At 34.9% G+C, this 18656-nt stretch overlaps 1 protein-coding gene across 1 annotated transcript in view; it reads right to left on the bottom strand.

Annotated features, from left to right (window-relative positions):
• The window catches only part of LOC147035881 (extracellular calcium-sensing receptor-like), a 73685-nt gene that overhangs the window by 19903 nt on the left and 35126 nt on the right, over positions 1-18656 (bottom strand). Inside the window, exon 3 of the mRNA XM_085869834.1 lies at positions 17683-17913. Within this exon, the coding sequence (XP_085725960.1) occupies positions 17683-17913 (231 nt within the window). The remainder of the gene's footprint in view (positions 1-17682; positions 17914-18656) is intronic.

Raw genomic sequence — 18656 nt, forward strand, 5'->3', positions numbered from 1 at the left:
ACCAATTAGGTCTTTATGTTTAAGAATAGTTGAACCAATACCCATGAGAGTATCAATTATCCCATCTCCTCTAAATTGATGTCCAACACCCCTTTGTCTCTTAGGTTTATAGTATCCTCTACCAAGATACATACCTTCACCCTTGTAGTACGGGGAAAGGAACATCCCATCCCCTGTAATTATTTTATATTTTCCCAACTCGTGCTTCCTCACAATAACCATCGTATTTATTTATTGAAAAACTTCACGTAGGTGAATTCTGATGGATATAACTTCTCCATTAAAAGAGATCACACGATTATCTTGGTCGGTTATCCTAAAATTTACTCTGTGTATGGTTTTTCCTGACACAGGTAGATAAACCAAATTTTTAGGCTCCATATTGAATTTATAACCAATTGGGGTTGAGTATGCGCTGAATGAAAATATTGTATTTGTTTTTAATCCATCATTATAAGCACCATCAATCAAATCACAGTGAATTAACACCGAATTTATTCCTGAGGATATTTGAATGACATTATCACTGCAAAACGTCCCATTAGTTTCAATCTTTTTTGAGGAGAAACCTAATAACTCGCTAAATGAATTATCAATTGTGAAATCAACCTTGTAGTTATTTTTAACTTTAATCGTTGATTTTGAAGTATGTTTTTGAATGTTTATAATAATATTTTTTGGTTCATCACCCTGTTCTTTCATAAGACGAGCAATTTCGGAAGATATTTGAGAAATCTCGTATGCTCCGGGTGAGACTGTTATCGTTTTGTATCCACTTCCCGGATTATAACTAAACTTGTCATTTTTCTCGGTTATATTAAATAAGGTATTATAAGTCTCCATGGACAATAAAGATGCCTCATATTCTTTTGTTGTGTCAAGTTGTAGTGGGTATGGGAATGAAGATGTGTGGTCGCTTGTTGTGAAATTAAAACTCAGGATTGTGCTTCTCATCTTATTTAATATGAGATAAAATGTCTTTATATTGAGATTTATTAATTATTTTCATGTTCATCAACTGGTCTAAAATGGCTGATGCTTCATTAAAACAATTGTTATTTCCAGCCTTCTTACTGCCGAACAACAATAACAGTCTATTAACTAATTGCGATGGGTCATTTGGAAGAAAACTAATACCTGAACCAAGGATACTTAAAGCCTGAATAATGTGTTTCTCCTTCTCATTCTTCCTACTTTTACCAGAAAGAATAACCTTATAATTTAGAGTGTTCAGCAAATCAATATATACTCTATCATCATTATTTTCCATATCCAATGGTTTATCAATATACTTTGATTCATCCCTCACAGTTGAACCTTGCCTTCCATCTTTTGTGAGAAGAAACATTAATCTCGAAGTTAGTTTAACAGGGGGTTGAGCAGAACTTAAGAACCTTAATTCATCATTAAATATCAATACCTTTTCTTGAACAAGATGAAATATTGCTGGTTGTTCTGTTGGAATGAGTCCTGCTTTGGTTTTTGAATCTGCTGAATATTCATTGTTTTGAACAGCATTCACAATATAATCACGGGGTTGATTAATCTCTTCCAGTTGTTGAAATAAACCTTCATCATGTTCTAATTCTCCAATATGCTCTAATTCTTCCTCCGTCATTTGACTGAAATCTTTTAACATTTGAAGCTTTCTAGGAGTATATTCTACTGTGGGAACTGTGGAAACATCTTTCATTTTTTCTTGGGAAGTTTTTAAAAGTGGTTTAAAAAATTTCTCTTGTTTTTTTTCAAATGCTTCTTCGCCCGTTAGTTTCTGTCTGCATTTCTTCTTTATGTCTTCCTGTTGTTTTACAACTTTTGAAACCAACTCTTGATGTTCCTTAAATCTTCTTGCTCTTTCTTTTGTATCCATTTATTTATTGTAAAATATCATTTAATGAATTGTAAAGATCAACAGGGAAATTTTCCTTTTCTTCATCATTCAAGTAGATGTGTTCAAATAAATCCTTTTCTTTAAATATTTCATCAAATTCTTTATTAACATTAATGCGAGTTGTAATTTCTTCTTCACTAATCCTTGCATCTCTGCTTTTCATACGTTTGTGTTGAGTTTCTTCATCAACATCAAAACCGAATGATAAAATCTTCACTCCGCTCAGATATTTAATAATTTGTCTCGTTCCTTCTGGATTAGTTTCTAATATCCCAACACCACCAGATTTTAGTTTCTTTAACTCACTCTTACAATGTGAATATTTTGTTGTACCAAGAGAAACCTCCTCAAATATTTGTCCTTCATTCCTCAATCGCATATGTTCCTCCACTGAAATATAGTGATAATCTTCACCTTTTACTTCTCCAGGTCTTATTGCTCTAGTTGTTGTTGATACAATGCGTATCACGGGGTGTTTTTTAAGTAAATTTACAATATTCTCATTTGTACTACACAAGAACCTTGATTTATGAAAGTTTTTTCCAGAAGCAGATTTACCCACAAGATTTATAATAATAGTTGTCATTTATATATGTAATTGTTTATAAAACAAAAAATATATCCCTTAATATCTCATCTTGTTTCACAACAATATATTTATATTTTTCAGTCGTGTGCTTCATATAATCCTCAAATTTCTTTTTACTACATAATGTAGAACAATTATCTCTCCAAAAATTATTGATATCTATTGAATTTAACTTGAATAAAATAAAAGTATTAGCATTGTTTCTGATGGAACGACGAGGAAGTTGAAAGTACGATTGACTAAGATAAATACAATTACAAGAAGAATGTCTCCCTCTTGTGTAGTAGCTGTCCATTACCGTTTGGTTTCTCTCATTAACACAATCATCAAAGATAACGAGGTTCTTTTTGATTTATCCAAATCTTGGGGAGACGGTATATCATCCGTATTATCACTAAGAATACAAGTTATAAGATTTGATTTCTTTTTACATCTCTGTGTATCACAAAATAGTTGAATTATATCTTCAATGTTATAATCATTTAGGTTTTTTTGACGTTTAAATAATCCTATTATATCTTCTTTTCAAAGACCTACATTAAAACCTTGTGAGAGTAGTTGATACTCTGGTTGAAAACTCGACTTTGTGAAAATTATTAAATTATCATAATCTAAAAAGTTGGGAGTGAGGAGCATTTTTAAAAGTAAGCAGGTTTTTCCACATCCACTTGAACCAACTATGAGACATCTTAATGAATTTGGGAGATTTTTATGGTTGTTAAATTTTATCTTATTTTCCCAAATAGGTAAAAAATCATTCATTTATATATTTGAAAAACAGGTTATTTAATTTATTATTGGCTTTTTTAGAAACTCTATATTTTATCCTAAGTTCAGGTTTAATTTCAAGATAATCCATTATTTTATTTATACAATATCTTGTGTTGATATTTCCCTGAAAATTACATCCATGAATAATATACAACAACAATCCTTTGAACATTTCTCTTATACGTTCAGTTTCTTCCCTTGTAAGGAAAGGTGTGTTATCATCCTCATACTTTACATTCATTTCTCTAATCAATCTTGTAAAGTAATTCATTTTTGGTGTAAATCTAAAAGAATTATTTTCCTTTTTATATTTTTTATTATCATTAATTAGAAGATAATCACAGAATATACATTGTTTATAGGCTTTTGACTCTGTGTTTAATCCCTGTCTTTCACACGCAGGACAATTCTCAAATTTGTCATATGGAGAATCAGGAAAGTCTAGCATATTTATAAAGTAAAACTTTACTTAAACTGAAATTCATCTATACTTTCAGTTGTATATTACCATCGATATCGATATACTTTTTTCATTATCAGATTCAACGACAACATTTTTTATATTAAAGGTAATTTTAAAATTATCGTTAACTACTATTGAACGAAATGTCATTTCACCTGATATATTAACATCCTTTATTTCATCAAGATTTACATCATTAGGGTTGTTGAAAAAAATACAAATTTCTCCTTGCATATTACAGATGGTCTTATCTTTTCTTTCTAAAGCTTCATCCATAAGGTTTTTGTTCTTTGATACTTTTTCTTGTTTCATTGCTTTTTCTAGTTTTGAATATATTACTAGAAGGAGAGGAGAAACTTTTGTTAGAGATACTTTAATTGATGTTCTACCAGGTATACTAAAAGCCCTTCCACTGAAGGAAATTGAAGAACTCATATTATTTACCATAATAGTTTTTATCCAATAGTTGTTATATTTATCTTTGTTCAATTTTACATCCTTGACATATTTCTCAGTATCTTTAACAGATGAAGAGATTGATTGAAACTTGTCTTTTGTGTCTTGAAACATAGTATTTATTAAGTGAAAAAGTTGGAGGATAAAATGTTTTTAAGCACAGATTCACCTATAAATTAAACGAAATTTTCATCAAGAAAATTTTAGTTTAAGCAAAGTTTTATTCTATAAATATGGTGAATACAACGTACTGCGATGTTTGTAATCACGAATATAAACATTATAGAAAACACCTCCGAACCAACAAACACACATTTAATCTATTTCATCAAATATCTCCTCTTGAGTTGGAAAGAAAACATTGTGATATCTGTTCAAAGGATGTTTTGAAGAGTAGTTATAATCAACATCTTCAATCACAAAAACACAAGAAAAATGAGTTTAAAGTAAAGGGAGACTATTATATTAAAAACACTGATGAGGCATTTAAAGGGCATATAAAAATAAGGATTTTTCAATTTGGAGAACCCAGTCCATCATCAATAGCTGAATCAATTGAAATAGTGAAACCCGATGTTGAAAAATTTATTAAAAAGACATTAAAAGAAATAAAAACTTTAAAGTTTTATATGGGAGTGAAAATGAATATGAAAAGACAAGATGAAGAACAAACTCCTTATATGAGAACAGATCTTCATTTTATAACATCATTTCAAGATTTTTTGAATAGTGGGGTTTATGAAGAACTATCAAGACAAGAGGAGGATGTTGATAATACAGTGGTAGGAAGTGGATTCAATATTAAAAAAATCATCTTTTAGATATACACATTCTAAAAATCAAACCCTCTTAAAGCTTCTTCTTATATTGAATTACCAAAAGAAATAAAACTAAAGAAGGCAGTTGTTAATATTAAGAACAATGATAATAAATGTTTTCTCTGGTCTGTTCTTGCTCACTTACATCCACCAAAATGTAATTCAGAAAGAGTAAAACAATATATGAAATATGAGAATACCTTGGACATTAAAGATTTTAAATTCCCAATGCCATTAACAGATATTCCTAAATTTGAGAAAAAGAATAATCTTTCTATTAATGTATATGGATTAACGGATACAAACAAAGTTCAAATATTAAAAATTTCAAACAACTATAAAAATGAAGAAACACACATTGACCTTTTATATTTTAGTGTTGGAAAGAATTCACATTACACATACATCAATAATTTATCAAGATTAATCTCTTCTCAGGTATTCAGAACAGCAAACAAAATATATCCTTGTAAGTGATGTCTTAATTCATTTCATACAAAAGAACGATTAGAACAACATTCAAAATATTGTAGTAATCATAAATCAGCTGTAATTACAATGCCTAAACCTGGTGAAAAGATTTATTTTGAAGATTATAATAAATCTATCATGCACCCATTTGTGATATACGCTGATTTTGAATGTATCCTTAAAAAGATAAATACTGCTTCTCCTAATCCAAAAGAACCATATACAAATAAATATCAAAAACATATTCCTTGTGGTTTCTGTTATTATATCAAATCATCTGTTGGAGAAAAGTATAACAAACTTGAACATTATCGTGGAAAAAATGCTTCACAAGAGTTTGTAAAACGATTAGAAAAGGATTGTATAAGACTCACTAAATTAATGAAAGAAACAAATGAACCGATGAAATTAACCAAAGAAGAAAAATTAGAATTTAGAATGAACAATATCTGTCATATTTGTGAGGGGGAAATTAAGGAGTCTAAAGTTAGAGACCATTGTCATCTTACTGGTAAATATAGAGGTCCCGCTCATTCCTGTTGTAATCTTAATTATAAATTACCTTCTTTTATTCCAGTCTTTCTTCACAACAGCGCCAACTATGATACACATCTATTTATAAATGAACTTTCAAAAACACCAGGGAATATTTCTGCTATAACAAACACAAGTCAAAAGTATATTTCATTTTCAAAAATGATATTCACAAAACCTTTAACTCGTATTAGGTTTTTAGATTCTTACAAGTTTATGGGAACACCACTAGCCTACCTCGCATCAAATCTAAGCTCCACGGACTCTTTTCCAAATCTTAATTCATTCTTTCCAAAAGAGGAAATTCTCACTAAAGAGGAAATTCAGATTAAAGAGAGAATTCAAAGTAAAGAGGAAACTCTAATTAATGAAGAAATTCTAATTATAAAGAAAATTTGAACTAAAGAGGAAATTCAGATTAAAGATGAAATTCTGATTAAAGAAGGAATTCTTACGAGAGAGGAAATTCAAACAAGGAATGAAATTCAAAGTAAAGAGAAAATTCTTACAAGTAAGGGAATTTATCCTTATGATTATATGGATTCATTTATGAGATTTAAAGAAACACAACTTCCTTCAAAAGAAAGTTTCTATAATAACCTTTATGAAGAAGAGATAAGTGATAAGGAATATAAACACGCACAAGAAATATGGAAAATATTTAAGATAAAGAACCTTGGAGAATATCATGATTTATATCTAAAAACAGATGTTTTATTGTTAGCTGATGTGTTTGAGGCTTTTAGAACACTCTGTCATAATAAAAATTGTTATGGATTAGACCCTGCCCACTATTTCACAGCTCCTGGTTTAGCTTGGAGTGCAATGTTGAAAATGACAAAACAAGATATAGATTTAATCAGTGATGTTGATATGCTTTTGATGATTGAGAAGTCCAAGAGAGGTGGAATATCACAAGTATGTTCAAAAAGATATGCGAAAGCAAATAATAAATATCTCCCAAATTATGATAGTGAAAAAGATAGTAATTATTTGATGTATTTTGATGCTAATAATTTGTATGGATGGGCAATGTCTCAATCTCTGCCTTATGGTAAATTAGAGTGGGTGGAAGAAAAGGATTATGAAAAGGCTTTGATGAATATTGTTATTTCTTCTCAAGAGGAATTGAATGACGAAGAAGAAGGTTATTATTTTGAAGTTGATTTGAGGTACCCGAGTGATCTTCATAATAAGCATAAAGATCTTCCTTTTGCATGTGAGAAAGAAACTCCAAAGAAAGAATGGTTAAGTGATTATCATAAAAGTTTTAATATTAAAGGTAAATCAACAGAAAAGTTATTAACAACATTCTATGATAAAGAGGGATATGTTTTGCATCAGAGAAGCTTAAAACAGTTTTTGAGAGAAGGATTGAGAGTAGCTAAAATTCATAGAGTTTTAAAATTTAAACAAAGTCCTTGGGTGAAAAAGTATATTCAATTCAATACAGATATGAGAGCAAATACAAAAGTAAAATTTGAAGGGGACTTTTATAAATTAATGAATAATGCTGTATTTGGAAAGACTATGGAAAATGTTAGAAACAGACAAAACATTAGATTCGCAACATCTTGGAAAGAAGCTTCGAGATTGATAAATAAACCAAGTTTTGAGAGAGAAGAGGTTTTTTCAGAGAACTTTTCTGCAATTCATATGAAAAAGGAAAGTATTGTAATGGATAAACCAATTTATATTGGAACAGCAGTTCTTGATTTATCAAAGATATTGATGTATGATTATTTGTATAATGACTTAAAGAAAGAGTATGGTGAAAATGTTTCATTGTTGTATATGGATACTGATAGTTTTATCCTAGATATAAAAACTGATGATGTTTATGAAGATATGAAGAAAAATATTGGAGTATATGATACAAGTAATTTCAGCAAGAAGAGTGAGTTATTTTCCAAAAAGAATGAAAAGGTTATTGGTAAGTTTAAGGATGAGTTGGGTGGAAAAGTAATGAGTGAGTTTATTGGATTGAGAGCAAAGGCATATGCTTATAAGTATGGTGAACAGATTGATAAGAGGTTAAAGGGAATAAAGAAATATGTAATAAAGAAATCAATAACTTTTAGAAATTATTATAATTGTTGGATGAATAAGAAAGAAGAATATAGGAAAATGAATACAATAAGAAGTTATAAACATAACATATATAGTGAAGAAGTAAATAAAAAGGCATTAGGAGCCTTTGATGATAAGAGATTTATTTTAGATAATGGAATAGATTGTGTTCCATATGGATATTGTATGATAGAGTGTATAAAATAGATTATGTTTTAACGATGGGAAGATGGGTTAGGGTTTTTAAGGGCTACCTGGTTTTTCACAATATATAAATGGTTAAACCAAGTATTAATCAAACTAAAGAGTGGAGAAAATCTCAGTCTTGGTATATAAATGGAAAACATAATGAATGTGAAAAATATCAAATAAGTCTTATTGAAAAAATAACTAAAACAAAGGTAAATAAAACAAATAAGCGAATTAATTTAAAAACTAGTAAGTTAGAGGATGTAAAGAAAAAAATGAATATCCTTGAATGGACTGAAAACTTTGATGGTTATCAATTGAACAATGAAAAAACAATTTACTATAATCTCAAAATGATATGTGGCTCAGGAGGTGGTCAGATGAGAGCATTAAGAGAAGTTTATCATTTCGTAATGGCACAAAAGGGGTATCTTAAAAAATATAAAGATTTAAATGTTTTGTTTGTCAATATTTTAGATGGGGATTATTGTGCAAAGAAAATTAAACTATTGAAGGAATTTGAGAATGAACAAATCTTTATAGGTTCAATGAGTGAGCTGTTCAACCCCCAGGTGTTCAATTCAATGAGGTTCAACCTCCAAGTTAAAAGGGGAGACAAATAAATATACCTTGGGATAAAAAGGGGGTTTATTTTTAGGGAAAAAAATATGAATCGCTGAAAATCCCCCATTCATTTACATGGGGAAAAGTGAGCCAGAATCAGTATTCTTACCCTACATATATATATATATATATATATATATATATATATATATATATATATATATATATATATATATATATATATATATATATATATATATATATATTGCGTACCCTAGGCGCCAACACCAAAAAGCTCCATATATCAAACAGTTTCAAAAGGGCACCTCACCAGCATTGGAGCATTTAATTTGCATCACATGTGGCAATAAATGTGATTTGATAATCCCAGGTGACTGGCTCGATGATATAAGACGCCATTTGCATTTTTGCCACCTCCAGCTTTGACTTTGTATGACAAAGAGTTGTCGCTTTAAATCACGAGTACACCGGCTCACTACAGGAGTAGTAAGGGGATTCATGTACTTAGCCCGTCTCCCACGCAGCAAAAGATGGGGTTTTGCAATCACTTCTGTGTGTGTCTGTCTGTCTGTCTGTCTGTCTGTCTGTCCGGGCCGTAACTTAATTACCATTTGAGCTTTTGTCATTCAAATTTTCAACAAAGCTTTATTATGAGAATATGGAGAAGACAAATTAATAATTTGGTCAAAAGGTGAAAAAGTCAAAGGTCAGGATCACATAAATCGTCACTTTTAATTATTATTGTTATTCTTCCACCCTTTTTACCACCATCACCGAAAGTGAAGGAGGTTATGTTTTCACTCCTTTCTGTCTGTTTGTTTGTCTGCTTGTTTGTGTAAAAGATATCTCAAAAAGTTGTGCATGAATCTGGAAAAATTTTGTGGACAGGTTCAGTGTGTGACAAGCAAGAACTAATTGGATTTTGGTGAAGAACTGACTGGTTTTTGGTGAAGCTCCGGATCCGGATCCGACTACTAGAATTTTTAAAGTAATGCTTCACCATTGAGAGATCAGTCCAAAAACGATAGAGATCACGATATTTTAAAATGTGGTGAACGGATTTGGACGAAATTTGGTGGACACATTGGGTGTGTGAGAAGGAAGAAGTGATTCAGCTTTGGTGAACATCCGGATCTGGATCCGGATCTGATTAGTTTTTCGTGATTCTTCACCGTTAAGAGACAGGGCTAAGAATGATAAATATCACCAAATCTCAAAAACTTGTCGACGGATCTGCATGAAATTTTGTGGATATGTTCGGTGTGCGACAAGGAAGAACTGCTTCGACTTTGGTGAAGACCGGATTCAGATCCGACTACTAGAATTTTAAAAGTCATTCTTCACCATTGAGATAGCTAGTCGGAGGCAGAATACACACATTCCTCTGTAGTCGTAAAAACATTGTAAATCCTTAACTGTCTGCTGACCATCTGGGCCAGCAACAAGAAATCAAATACTTAGTCCATGGGCCAGATGCCAGATTTTGAGGAATTGGTACCACCCAGATGGACAAAGGCTCATAGTGTTTTTTCTGATAGATCTATGTCTGTAGTGATGGATTTAAGGATGATACCCTTTTTATCTGGTAGTTTTTTCATAGTAATCATCCCTTGAACTTGATGATGCATGTTCGGATTCGGAGCCAATAGTTTGGGGTAGGGGAAATTAAAATGATCACTACTCCTGGAAAAATAATTCTATCAGAGCAAGTGACCACTAAAAATGTGTGTCCTGGGATCCTCTGCAGAGTCAAAATAAAGATTTTCCGATGTAGGTCAAATGTAGGTCAGCAGAGGTCAAAAAGTCACCAATTTTGGGGCTTGCCCAAAATCTGGAATACAGTCATAAATGGCCCTACAGAGGGTATGAACAGACCTTAATTGACACTTTTACACGTAGAATTGTTTTACTGGATGTCCTGCTATAATTTTAACCCACCAATGTTCAAGGATATTGCATAATGTCCATCCTGTACAAAACGAAACACGACGTATGTAAAAAAAGTGCTTAAAATGGCTGTTCTAAGGCAAGAAAATGGAAAATGCCCATAGCGTTGCAGCCAATAAACCTAAAGTAGTGAATAACCCCTTAACATATTTGTATCGGAGGACTCTACAAGGCATATCTCGACTTTTGACCTTCAAGGTCAAATTTTCAAGGTCAAAGATCAAATGAGTGCAATATTTTAAAGAGTTTCGTAATGCAAATATCTATCAAGTAGAATCAAGTACAAAATGAAAAACCATGTATGTCACCCTAATATTTCACTTTTAATCATCAAATTAATCGGAAAATGTGAAGAAAATCCAAGAGAAAACCATCAATAATACCTTAACGGTTAACGGGTAAATGTTCAGAATTTAATCAGATATTATATGTAGGTCTATAATGTTTCCAAAAAGAACTTTGTGCCTTGATGTTAGCCTGGTGTCAGAATAAAATTAATGATCCCTGTTTCAAACTACAGCCAATAGGTGGCAGCCATCAAATTACTTTCACTTTCTTCCAAGCTCATTTTCAGAGAAAGCTGATTTGAGTGCAGAAATGTAAACTAATGACACAGGTAAGCTAAAACATGACTCTGGAGGTAATATAGATACTCAATATCATCATAGAATGCATGATTATGCTCTATATGAAGTGTTATGATGCTCTACACCCAGCTCTCCACCACACACACCCTTGTTTCACATTGGAGCCAGTCAGGCAGGGAGCATGCATTATGTTGTGGAGTTGTGGCTCATGATTCAATCCTGGTGGAAATAATGAGTTTCAATATCGTTAGATTGACTTGGAAAATGTCAAGTAATAATGAAGCTTCCATTGATTTAGTTGTGTCTTTTTTTTTTTTTTTTTTTTTTTTTTTTTTTTTTTTGTATACCTTGGTCGAGGCTCGTATGAGAGCTAACACACAACTCACAGCAAGGAGGCATGAGACAAGAGGGGCGGGAGTGGAAGGGACAAAACATTGGGGAACAGACACAGGTGAACTGTGGAAGGGAGAGGGATGGGGATGGGACGGGGAACATGGCGAGGGGAAGATGGACATTAAAGGGACTTTCAGGAAGGAAAGCAGGAGAATTGAAGGAAGTGGGCTTGGGTGGATTATCGGGGTAGAAAAGATCGAGGATTTGGATGGGGGAAGATAAGAGGTGGTGGTGAACAGCTGTTTTGAAAGCCTGAAGGGAAGAATGGGAAAGAATAGAGTGAGGAAGTTTATTCCAAAGGCGGGAAAAAAGAGGAATGAAAGAGTGAAGATGAGCAGTGATTCGTGATTTTGGTAGTTTTACCAGAAGGGGGTTGTTGGCGGACCTTGAGCGCCCTGTGGAAATGTGGTTGGGACAAATCGCAGAGAGAGCAGGGGGGCAAGGCTGGAGAGGAGTCGGTAGAAGACAGAAAGACCACCGACCAACCTGCGGTGATTGAGTGAGAGGCCCAAAGACTCAGCTTCATTGCGGGAGATGCCAATGATCTTAAAAGCCCTGGTTTCGACAGCGTGAAGTCGAGAAAGGTGGGAGGCAGGAGCACCAGCCCAGAGGGGAGAGCAGTACTCCATCAGGCTACGGACAAAAGCTTTGTAAGTGGTCAGGAGCTCAAGAGGGCCGAGGAAGGACTTTGCACGACGGAGGATTCCCAGTCGGCGACTGGCTTTTGAGGCAAGGTTGGAAATGTGACTTTCCCAGGAAAGGTCATGGCAGATAGTGAGACCCAGAAGCTTGAAAGAAAAGACTTCTTCCAGAGGATTGTTGAGAAAGTGGATGGGGGGTTTTGTAAACGGTCCTTTCGAAGAGACATAGTGAGAGTGTGAGATTTGTCTGGATTGAAAGACATGTTCCACGTGTTGGACCAGTTTGTGATTTTATCCAGATCTGCAGTGAGCGAAGAAGCTGCTGCTTGCCGGGCTGAGGGATGACAGATGGTACGGCAGAGGGTTGAGTCATCGGCAAAGAGAAATAGAGGATTTTCCAGAGAGTCCGAGAGATCATTGATGAAAACCAGAAAAAGAACAGGGCCCAGAACGCTACCTTGAGGAACTCCAGCCTGCACAGGAAGAGGGGATGAAAGAACTCCATTTAGGGCCACACGTTGACTGCGACAGGAGAGGAAGTCTGCGAGCCATGAGTGGAGATGGCCTTGAATACCATGGGCAGAGAGTTTGGTGAGTAGGGCAGGGTGCCAGACTGTGTCAAAAGCACGTGATATGTCCAGGGATACGGCTCGGATTTCCTGTCTGGCATTGAGGACCTCCATCCATTGATGGGAGAGCAGTAGCAGCATATCTAGGGTAGAGTGACCTGGTCTGAAACCAAATTGATGATTGGAAATCAAGCCATTGGAGAAGAGGAAGGATTTCATGTCTGAAGCGATGATGGATTCCATAACCTTGCTGATGATTGGATGATCGTCTTTTTCAGGTATGATGGTTGACTAACAATAGCAACAGGAACTGCGACTCCTCCAGTGCCAAAGCGGTTTAAGCCGGCTCCATACGAATGTATGCTGGACTGTCATGAAACTGAAAGTGATCCAAGCGCCAAGCTGATATCTCGTGTTGATTACAACTCATGGGGAACGTTACTCATAGCTGCTGAGATAAGGAAGCAGAGTGGCATCTTGTACTTGATGAAGAATCTAGGTGAGCGGGAGGTGCCAAATGTGTGGTACCATCAAAAGTGCCATTCTCATTTTACGCTGAAAAAGCTGCTTGATAGGATTGTTGCACAAAATGAGTCACAGAAGTCGCAAACTCACCAGCAAAAGGTCAAGAGGTGAATTTTCGAGACTCTATGAACTGAAGTGTATATTTTGTGAAAAGGACCAATTTGTTCAAAATTCGAAGACAAGAACACCTTTGATTCAGTGTCGGGAACTTCGGCCAGACAATACGATCAGGGGTGCAGCGGTATGGAAGATGTATGAGAGAGTTCTTGCACTTGTAAGTCAAGATCTAGTGGCCGCTGAGGGCCACTATCATCGCAAATGTTACAGAAACTACACACGACCAGGACAAGGACAAGTTGATGCCGAGGAAGATCATGACATTGAAGAAATGAACTATGAAGGTGCCGTTGACATTGCAAAACGTGACTTGTTCTCGTTTGTTAGACAAATGTTTACCCAACCTTGTGTGATTCTTATGGTGCAGTTGACATGTAAATCAACTGAAAGTCTAGCGACCCTTGGGTTTACTATTGAGTTGTCAACGAAAAAACATATTTGTCGCATGCCAGAGATGGAGTTTAATGATACATTGCACTTTGTTAATGAAGACAATGGTGCTCTTCTTGTTTTCCCCACCTCGCTTACAGTTGATAGTCTTGTCAAGGATTACCAGGCTGTAAGAAAGGAGCGAGAAATGGTCAAATCATATTCTGATGATAGCCTTGTTCTTCAGGCTGCTCTTGCATTGTGCCAAGCTATCAAATCCCAGGAGATTAGCAAAGCCTGGCCTCCTGATACAAGTATCTCCAGAACTCCAGAGGTATTGGTTCAATTTTACCGTACATTGTTGACCAGTGAAGGGAACTTTTCATCTCCTTCAGAACGGGTGCAAAGATTGACCACCTCATTCAGCCAAGATCTAGTGTATGCAGTCACAAATGGGCTTGAGAAGCCACCAAAGCATGTACTCCTACCATATGCCATCAAATCTTTAACTGGTAATGTTGAGTTGATACACACATTGAATCAATTTGGTCATGGTATATCTTATTCAAAACTTGAAGAAGTTGATACCACCCAATGCATGCAAAAATTCTCCGTGGTTGAAAATGAGGTGTGCATCCCGTTGGATAGCCGTCCTGGAATCTTTACCACATTGGCATGAGACAATATTGACCACTTGGAGGAGATGCTTAGTGGTGGGGGTACATCCCATAGGGTCAATGGCATTGCCATCCAGCAAGTTGGATGGATCCCCTTGATGGCTATGAGCCAGTTGTTCTACCGTTGGTCGCTAAGACAAAGCAGAGGAGTGTCTCTGCCGACACATGCACAGTACCCATCTATAATGCTGGGAAACGCATTGAGCCTCATAAAATAGACACCATTGATCCAGAAACTACAACAGCTTCACACAACTCTCTCTTAAATATTATTGCTTGCTAGTGCAAATGGGAGTGCAAGCCTGGATACTGTGGGTGCATCAATAATGGATTCAAGTGCACCTACATGTGCAAGCTACAAACATGTGGAAACATGCATCAGTGGGAGGAAAATGACACGAACACCATCATGGAATATGATTCTGATACAGATGATGATGAATGACACATTATAGCATTTACAATGGAGAAACTATGGACAGCAGGTGGTGGGGGTGTGGGGGGGCGATGAATGAATGTAAATTGATACAATCGTAACACTAGTAGGTTTCCATGCCATGGTGTACATGAGGCAAGTTTCACGTCCACCCACGCACTAAAATTATGCTTTGTTCGAGAAGACACTAATAAGTACTTTACGTCATGGTTCAGACACTCCCATTTTCAATGGGGGGGGGGTTAAGGTAAATTGATAAATACTAGTATATTCCAATGCCATGGTGTTAAAGATTTCAGGTCCACAAACAAAAATTATGCTTTGTTAATAACCACGAAAAAGTACTTTAAAGGTGTTGAACTGTAGCCAGTATTCCGATTATATTCTGAACATTTATGCCTTAACCATTAAGGCATTATTGATGGTTTTCTCTTGGCTTTTCTAAACATTATCCTATTAACTTGATGATTAAAAGTGAAGTATTAGTGTGACATACATGGTTTTTCACTTTGTACTTGATTCTACTTGATAGATATTTGCATTACGAAACTTTGCAATCATTTGACCTTTGACCTTGAAAATTTGACCTTGAAGGTCAAAATTCGCGATGCACCTTGCAGAGTTCTCTGATACAAATATTTAAGGGGTCATTCACGACTCTAGGTTGATTGGCTGCAACGCTATGGACATTTTCCATTTTTTTTTGCCTTAGAACAGCCATTTTTTAAGCCCTTTTTTACATAAGTTGTCTTTCGTTTAGTACTGGATGGACATTATGCAATATCCTTGAACATTGGTGGGTTAAAATCATAGCAGGACATCTAATAAAACAATTCAAGGTGTAAAAGTGGCAATTAAGTTCTGTTCATACCCTCTGTGAGGCTGTTTATGACTGTATTCCAGATTTTGGGCAAGCCCAAAAATTGGTGACCTTTTCACCTCTGCTGACCTACATTTGACCTACATCGGAAAATATTTATTATCACTCTGTAGAGGATCCCAGGACACACATCTTGATTGGTCACTTGCTCTGATAAGGTGACCTTTCCAGGAGTAGTGATCATTTTAATTTCTCCGACCCCAAACTATTGGCTCCGAATCCGAACATGCATCATCAAGTTCAAGGGATGATCACTATGAAAAAACTGCCACAGAAAAAGGTTATCATCCTTAAATCCATCACTACAGACATAGATCTATTAGCAAAAAACACTATGAGCCTTTGATCATCTGGGTGGTACCAAATTTTGGTCTGGCCCATGGACAAACTCTTCCTTCGGGGAAATAAGCAAGCTTTGATAACAGACCATTTTTCATCCTGTTTTTGTAATTTTGAACCTTACAAAGTTCCATCTGTTGTTTCTCCAAGAGGCCCCTCTTTGTTGACTGAATTTATTTGATGTATCAATCAGGACCTGGAGGGATCATAAATATTTGTATTATGCCATGTATAGTTAAGTTCTTGCCTGAGACACTGCTTCAGGCTAGGCTTCCTCGTCGCATGAATTTGAGTGATATGTACAACTCAATAAACAGCTAAAATTGAACTAAATGTTTTTCTGGCTTGATTTGGCCAAAACTGCCACAACAGAGGGGGTGAATGGTTTTTGTAGGCCACTGTAACTGCTTAATTCGTCAGTGAAGCCCCACTAAATGTTTTCTGGTATTAGGTTGGAGATATTGAGTTTATTTAGGGCTTCTTTTTTTTTTACTTGTGGTGGACTGAATGTGAATATTAATCTGAGACACAATAAGCCTCTTGTCAGTCCAGCTTTTTTTTGTTTAACAGCACATCAAAGGACATTATATTCTGATGTATCCAAATATTAGGGTTCAGGTTTTATCTTCCATAATATCACTAAGAATACAAGTAATCTTTTTTGAGTTTTTTTTTTACATTTTTAGAGAATGATAAAATAGCTGTGTTATATCTTAAATATTCTCGTCATACCATTTGTTTTGAAGTTTAAATAAACTGATAATAGCTTTTCAAACACCCACATTATACCTTGTGAGAGAAGTTTATATTCAGGTTGAAAGTTTGTGAATTTGTCACTTTGTGAAAATTATTTAATTATCATAATCTACAAAGTTAGGAGCAAGGAGCATCTTTAAAATCAAGTAAGTTTCCCTCATCTGCTTGAACCAACTATTAGGCATCAAAGTGAATTTGGTATATTTCTATGGTTGTTAAATTTTTATCATATTTTCTGAGATCCATAAGGAAAACTCGATCATTTATTTATTTTAAAAGAAACAAATAAATCATCCATTTAAAAAAATATATATTCAAAAGCATGATTCCATTTCCTGAGTTCAGTTTTAATTTATAAACAATAAATTATTACCTTGGCCCACCAAAGGTGTATGTAGGTAATGTTTTCAACCTTGTCTGTTTGTTTGTTACTTGCGAAAATCGAAGTAATTTTATGTCATGTGTGCAACAGAGTTTTGAGCATAGATTCATCCAATCAGCCACATGCACAGTCACTGTAATTAATTAGACAATCATTTGGGATTTAACTCCAGGTCATGTTTATACACGAAGAAGAACTGAACACCTTCAGTGAAAAAATATAAATACCTTGCGTTTTTCTTCATTCCACTGGATGGAACTTGTGTTTATGAATAGTTCTTGACCTGGAAGAGCTGTAGAATCAAATGACCCCACAGTTTGAAGATGCATTTTGCCATCATTACCTGTTTTCCAATTCACAAGGTTATAAAATGCAAGTGGATCACCATTCTCATCAAAGTGTAAATTTTGTTTCTCGAATTTTAGGAAAAATGTCACATTACGGATATAGAACAAGATCTGCAATAAAAAGACGAGATATGTAAAGAAAAACGTTTTTGAGGTATTTTAACATTTATCTTGGAACCACATTGACCAGTTTTAAGTTAATTAGATGAAATGGTGGTGATATTGCCTCATTTGGACACTTTGGTTAAAATAACATCTGACCTTGCTCTACCTACACTCTCCTACCTCTACCCCAACCAGGTCACATGCATCACTCAGTAAATCCTCATCTTCTCACCATCCCAAAATAAGGCTACTTTCCCACCTGCATTAATTAGTACCCTGATTCTTCCGATTGTGAATAGTCTCCCTGTATCAGTTGTCTTTTCTTCCTCACTTGTCTTTCAAATGCACTTCGTTTTATTACCCAAAGCACTCACCAATACACAGCTAGACATACTGATTCTTTCCCATTCTGTTCCTTTTTTGTTTTACTCCACCTTTACTGTTGTAAACTGTTTTTTACTGTTGTTCCTCCATGCATCTGTCTACCCCATCCTCTGTTTGTTCACAAACCTGCTCACCTTTGTCCTTTAGCTCCTCTATAAGCCACCCCTCCAGATACTTTCTCAACAATCCTCTTGAAGAAATCCTTTCATTCAAACTTTTGTGCCTCAATATCTGCAATGATCTTTCATGGGAAAGCCAAATCTCCAAGCTGGCCTCCAAAGCCAGTCACCAACTGGGCATCCTCCATCGTGCAAAGTCCTTCCTTGGCAAACCTGAGCTCCTGACCATGTAAAAACTTTCATCCA

The sequence above is a fragment of the Eptatretus burgeri genome, chromosome 1 (assembly GCF_056783735.1).
Source record: "Eptatretus burgeri isolate ZD-2024b chromosome 1, Ebu_testis_v1, whole genome shotgun sequence".
Taxonomy (NCBI): Eukaryota; Metazoa; Chordata; class Myxini; order Myxiniformes; family Myxinidae; genus Eptatretus; species Eptatretus burgeri.